The sequence below is a fragment of the Sinocyclocheilus rhinocerous genome, unplaced genomic scaffold, assembly GCF_001515625.1.
Source record: "Sinocyclocheilus rhinocerous isolate Xijiao unplaced genomic scaffold, SAMN03320098_v1.1 scaffold711, whole genome shotgun sequence".
Lineage (NCBI taxonomy): Eukaryota > Metazoa > Chordata > Actinopteri > Cypriniformes > Cyprinidae > Sinocyclocheilus > Sinocyclocheilus rhinocerous.
In genome coordinates, this window is record NW_015641018.1 from 2,697,939 (window position 1) to 2,704,365 (window position 6,427).

A 6,427-nucleotide genomic window follows, 5' to 3' on the forward strand; every position below is an offset into this window, starting at 1 on the left:
CTTTTAAAAATGAATGTCACACCACAGGACTATTGAATCGCAATAAAGACGGATCTAGCATGTCGTTGATGTGACATGATCCAGGTTTAATTACGTTTTATGCAAACGACGACTGATGTGATAAATGGACAGTAACAAGGTCGACACACATGCTTTTTTTGTGGTCAGACTCTTGGAAAATCCAAACAAACCCTCAGCGAATAATGACAAATTATTGCAAAATGTAGTTAGCAATTGCATTCTCTGGTTGGACCTTTACATCCCCATCAACCCCAGAATGAAGCAATCGCTTTCTGGGTTATTAGATTTAGCACATGAATAGAGAGCGCTTGCGCAGAAGCTGTAATATCGACATATTACAATATCAACCTGCTCACGTGTGAAAAGTAAGAAAAGATTCTGGTATAAAAAATATGCCACCGTTCCTTTAGAAAAGCAAAATGTATGCTAACACTTTATTTTAAGGACTAATTCTAACTATTAACAAGCATGCATATTACTAGTATATTGGCTGTTTATATAAAGCACATATTAAAGGCTCATTCTGCATGACCATAATTAGATTCTCCATACGGAAACTTAACAACTACCTTACTAATTATTAATAGGCAGCAAATTAAGAGTTTATTGAGGCAAAAGTACTAGTTAGTAGGGCTGGGTATTGACACAAATTTCACAATTCAATTTGATTTCTGTTCACAAGCCTGAGATTCGATTCTGATTTTCATTCGATTCAATATCAATTATTTTGGATATATATCAGGTACAGTACATGACAAAAAAAAAAAATCTCTCAACTAATGCTGTAAAATATGCATGAGACTCAGATGGTACTAAAATTAACTGATTTGCATGCAAACACTTAAATTATATTACATTTTAAAATGAAAAACTTAGTTATAATAGTAACTTTACAATTACTTAAGTATTTTTCCACTCCAATTCGTTTTTTGAAATATAAACATTTAAATGGTGGCTGTCATAAAAACCTGACAGATTTATTCAAACATAAAGAGTATAGAGTAGAGTATAATGAATATGTTATATGGTGCATATATTTAGTGATTTTTCTAGCTGACTAATGATTTAATTGTCACCGAATATTTTTTTTTCTGAGATAAATGTGACCTTATGTGACCTACTGTTTAGGCTACAAGCTGTTATATTGACATCTTTCTGCAGTTGAAACACAGCTTGAGACAGGATACGGATTTCGGTAAGTTGTACCTTTTCTTTTAACATACATATTTGGATGGTTATTCATGTTTATTTCGTGCTGTAACTGGTATTAAAGCGGAGGTATTAAAGCACACTGCCGCTTCTCTTGAACTGAGGCGCTACAGCGATCTGTCACTCCACATTACTGTAAGATGCAAACTCGCAATTGCAAGAAAAAAGTCAGAATTGAGATAAAAAGTCACAATTGCCTATTTTTATTTTTATTCAGTGGCAGAAACGGCTTCCATGGTGTTTATCTTCACTTTTAAAATATGCATTATTATTATCTGCATGTATCATTTCCTGGGGTCATGACCCCATCATTTGCACCCTCCCTCCAGCAGTTTCGTTTCTCCTGAGAGACTCGTGTAACTGTAAGGACTGAACTCACCATCCTACAGGAAGCAGGTTTATACAGACAGCCAAACTTGAACAGCTCTCACCCAAGTTGACTTATATAGATAATAAAGCAATGGATCTTCACATAAGCTGCAACATAAAGCTGTTTTCACTTCTGTATCTGGCACTGCACTGTAAGTGTTTTAAACTCATATTTCTCCTCAACTATTTCAAGTTTGTTATTTGATGTTTAAATAATATTGCTGTTTTAAATTTCATATCTGTTTTTTTATATATTTTAATGATTTTTTTACTACTGATTTATTTTACTACTTTTAAGGATTATATACTCATGAGTTTATTTAAAATGTATATATAATTTAGTTTTTAAAGTTCTCATGACTTTCCAATTTTACCAAACACTAATAATTAGTGCTGTCAAACGATTAATCGCGATTAATCACATCCAAAATAAACGTTTTTGTTTACATAATATATGTATGTGTACTGTGTTTATTTATTATGTATATATAAATACACAAACATACAGTAAATATTTTGAAAATTATATATAATATATAATATTATATATAAATATATTTAATATGTAAACATAACATATTTTTCTTTGCATGTGTGTGATGTGTGTGATACACAATAAATATACACAGTACACACTCGTATATTATGTAAACAAAAATGTTTATTTTGGATGCGATTAATCGCGATTAATCGTTTGACTGCACTACTAATAATATTGAGAATATTCATGATCTGAATATATTTCTTCATTATTTACTCTACATAAACGTTTCACTGTACATTTAATTTCAGGCTTTTTATGGAAGACTTCACTGAACGTTTCTGTGCAGCAGGGGCAAAATGTCACACTGAGCTGCCCATTGATGATCAACAGCAGTAAAGGGGTTTTGAGCTGGTATAAACAGACTCCATGGCACGGGCCACAGCTGATCCTCTCCTACAATATCACCAACACTTCACGGGTGCGCCGCGGCACGGGACTGGACCACAGCAGATACGCCGTCTTAACCAGGGAAGGGTTAAACCCTCGTCACCTCTTACAAATCCTCACAACTTTACAAAATGACACTGGAACTTATTATTGCGGGTTTTCAGACAAAAACCAGACGCGCATGTTTGACAACTGAATGCAAATGCTGCATTATGTATTATGTTTTAGATATTTACTGATCTTAAATGCATCCTTGTGCAAATGAACTTTATTTATGGAAAACACTTTTCCATCAGTGTCTAGTTCATGAAAGCTATCTTCTTAATGTTCCAATATTTCTGACTTGCATTGCAAAACCTGCAAACTTTGCTCTAATTGGATTAGTTGGCTCCCAGGAGATCTGTGCAGAAGTGCTGGCAGTGTTGTGATAGAACGAGCATCTGTCTGTGCCAGTAAACCAACGGCTCTTTCCTGTTTTTAGGTCCCTCTTAACCGAATAACAGTCAAATATGTTTTTAACACACTGATAATTTATGGTGTATAACAGAAAAGAAAAACAATATTTTCTTTTCAGCATATCATGGAAAAATATTAATAAACACAACAGCAATTGTGTACTTGCATCTGATCTGCACTTCAGATAATCTATACATTCCAGTAAAAAAAAAGTTTATATTATATTATATTATATTATATTACAGAAGTCAAACTAACAAAGCACTGCATCTGTGGATAAAAAACCTATTAGACCTCGCACATGTAGCATAAACTATGAAATGTAAATGATTCATTGTGATTTTGAAAAGTGAAAGATATGATTGTATAAAATAGCATAAAATAACACGGTGCCCGCCCCAGCGTGGTTATTATTGTTGACTAACTAAAACCATAAAAAAGGGGGGGGAAAACAAACATTTTCAATACTTTAAATAAAATAAACAATAGCTGAAATAAAATAACATATTAAACCATTCTCAATTTTTATATACTGTAGTTTAACTGTACTAAAATAGAAAAAAAATGGAAATAAAATGTATAAAAACTATGTAGACAAAAATAAAATAATGGAAATAATAAAAACTACAAAACACATAAATGATAACTGAAATAAAATAAAATATGAAAAACATTCTCAATTTTATATAGTTTAACTTGTAATGTACTAAAATAAAAAAATGAAATAAAAATGAATAAAAACTATGTAGACAAAAATAAAATAATGTAAATAATAAAAATTACAAAACACATAAACGATAACTGAAATAAAATAAAATATGAAAAACATTCTCAATTTTTATGTAGTTTAACTTGTAATGTACTAAAATAAAAAAAATTTAAATAAAAATTAATAAAAACTATGTAGACAAATATAAAATAATATAAATAATAAAAACTACAAAACACAAACGGTAACTGAAATAAAATAAAATATGAAAAACATTCTCAATTTTTATGTAGTTTAACTTGTAATGTGCTAAAATAAAAAAATTGAAATAAAAAGGAATAAAAACTATGTAGACAAAAATAAAATAAATCTTTAACTAAAATTGAAAAGAAATTGGAACGTATAAAATAAAATTGATTAATTAAATAATAAATTAAATTATTAGCTATCAGTGATAGTAAAATGAAACTGCTGCAGACACCACTGATTGTAAAATACTATTTAAAAAAATATTTGTAATTTTATAACATATATTAAAATACAATTTTCAAGATTTCATTGTAATAAAATATTTCTATTAATGTTAAAAACATGAATTTCCTAAAACCTGATTCATTGACCCTGTGAAGGAATCAACAGTGTAATGGTTGATTGCTTTTAAATGGACCATCTGCACACAGCTTATGAGCACATGGGACGTTCTTCCCTCAGCCGTCAACCTCTGTGTCAACTTCATAAGAGTCAACACTGAATCAAATCAAGCTTCACTGGCTCTAGAGGGAAATTATACCTCAGACAGCATTCGCTCACACACACAATACATATAAAGAAATTCAATGAAACAGAAAAGAAATGAACAAGAATAGAAAGGCAACTAGTGTGATTATCATTATTATCTCACTTCTTCTGCTGCGGTAAGACTTTAAAGCCAAAATCGAATAAATCAATTACTGTCTTGATCATATAGCTCATTGGAGATTTCTATTACAGCATTGCTTCAGGTGAGAAGGACACAATGAACCAGATGTTTAGCAGAGGACTTCGACTTATTGTGGAAGGTAAGAGATGCTTTCAGGAAGTTCAGAAATGTGGTTTTGCTCAGTTTATACTCATCATTAACATGTTTTTCAGTTCCTCACATCCGTATTGAACGCCAGGTGACTCCGAAAGTGCATGTTCTTCTCCCTGCTGGAGGTCAGAAGCAGCGATCAGAGAGAGTGACGCTGGCGTGTGTCATCACCGGCTTACAGTCTAAAGCGCTGAGGATCACATGGAAGGTAAACGGAGCCACAGGTCTGAAAAAACACGCCAGCTCTCCACAAGTGCACCGAGAGCCTGGAGGCACATTCTGGGCTGTGGGACTGTACTCGGTTCTGGCTCATAAATGGAGTGCTGAGAATATGTACAGGTGTGAGGTGACATACAAAGCGGCGTTTCACTATGATAAGGCAGAGTCGTCTCTCTGCAGTCCTCCTGAGGGACTGTAACTGTGTCCTGGGTTAGAGATTCTCTAAATTGCATGAGATCCATCTGCTGACCACTGAGCTGGAGCTCATATTTCACTTAAAAATCTAAAGAGGGGAAAAAAGGACAGCATATTTTCTAAAGTAACTTTGTTTCTAAAGTCTAAAGAATTCTACATTTTTCACATTATTTTGATGATGTTTGCCTCCCAAATTGTCATTATAGCTGATGCATTTGGACATTTAATACAATAGTTTTTAGGTGAATCATCATAAATTGAGGGCAGCAAAATAAAATACTAATGATATATATGTATATATGTATATATATATATATATATATATATATATATATATATATAAACATGTAATGAAGTATATAAAAACAAAACAGGCTTCATTTTCTTTAAACATATTATTATTATTATTATTATCTTAAATTTGCGATGAAAACTGACTGTATATACTGTTTTGTTTTGTTTTATTTTGTTTCTATGGTTAGCTAGCCAAATTATTCTGCTTTAATGCGAAGCAAACAAGATATGACTGTTTCAATTACAAATTTAAATGGGAAAAAAAGTGTAATAAAAAATCTGTAAACTGTTTTTAAAAGAATTCTGAATATTTGTATTGTCTCATTATTTTCACAATATTTTCTCATTAGAGCAGATGCATTTGGACGTTTTCCTTGTGTAGTTCTCATTATTCTAAATGATGATTCTAATTAGACTCTGATTACTCGAATACAGTGGTTTTTATTCGAATCCTCATAATCTGAAGCTAGCAAAACAAAATACTGCAATGGTATTTAAACATATAATGGTTCCTGTAAGCAAATTATTATTATTATTATTATTTCCTTCAATTTGTCCTAAAAACTACATATACGTTTATATACTTTTGGTTTTGTTTTGTTTTGCAACTCTTCCTTGTTTAGCTAGCCAAGCAAAAAAAAGGTTATTGTACAGTGCAATGTTCCTACACAATGATATTAAAGAAATCTGTATAATAGCTATATTACATATTTAATATGCTATATATTTACACATCCAACAATGGCTCATATATATAATAACTTTATTATATATATGCGTAAAGTGTGTGTGTATGTATATATGTGTGTGTGTGTGTGTGTGTGTGTGTACCTGGTATTTATCACGTTATGGGGACCAAATGTCCCCACAAGGATAGTAATACTAGTGAATTTTGACCTTGTGGGGACATTTTTGAGGTCCCCATGAGGAAACAAGCTTATAAATCATACATACA

At 31.6% G+C, this 6,427-nt stretch overlaps 1 gene segment (V, D, J or C); it reads left to right on the top strand.

Annotated features, from left to right (window-relative positions):
* The first annotated feature begins 4,479 nt into the window (after positions 1–4,479).
* LOC107753875 (T-cell receptor beta-1 chain C region-like) lies at positions 4,480–5,182 on the top strand. The segment is given in 3 exon segments: positions 4,480–4,605; positions 4,679–4,753; positions 4,827–5,182. Coding segments are annotated over 3 exon segments (489 nt in total).
* Positions 5,183–6,427: the final 1,245 nt, after the last annotated feature.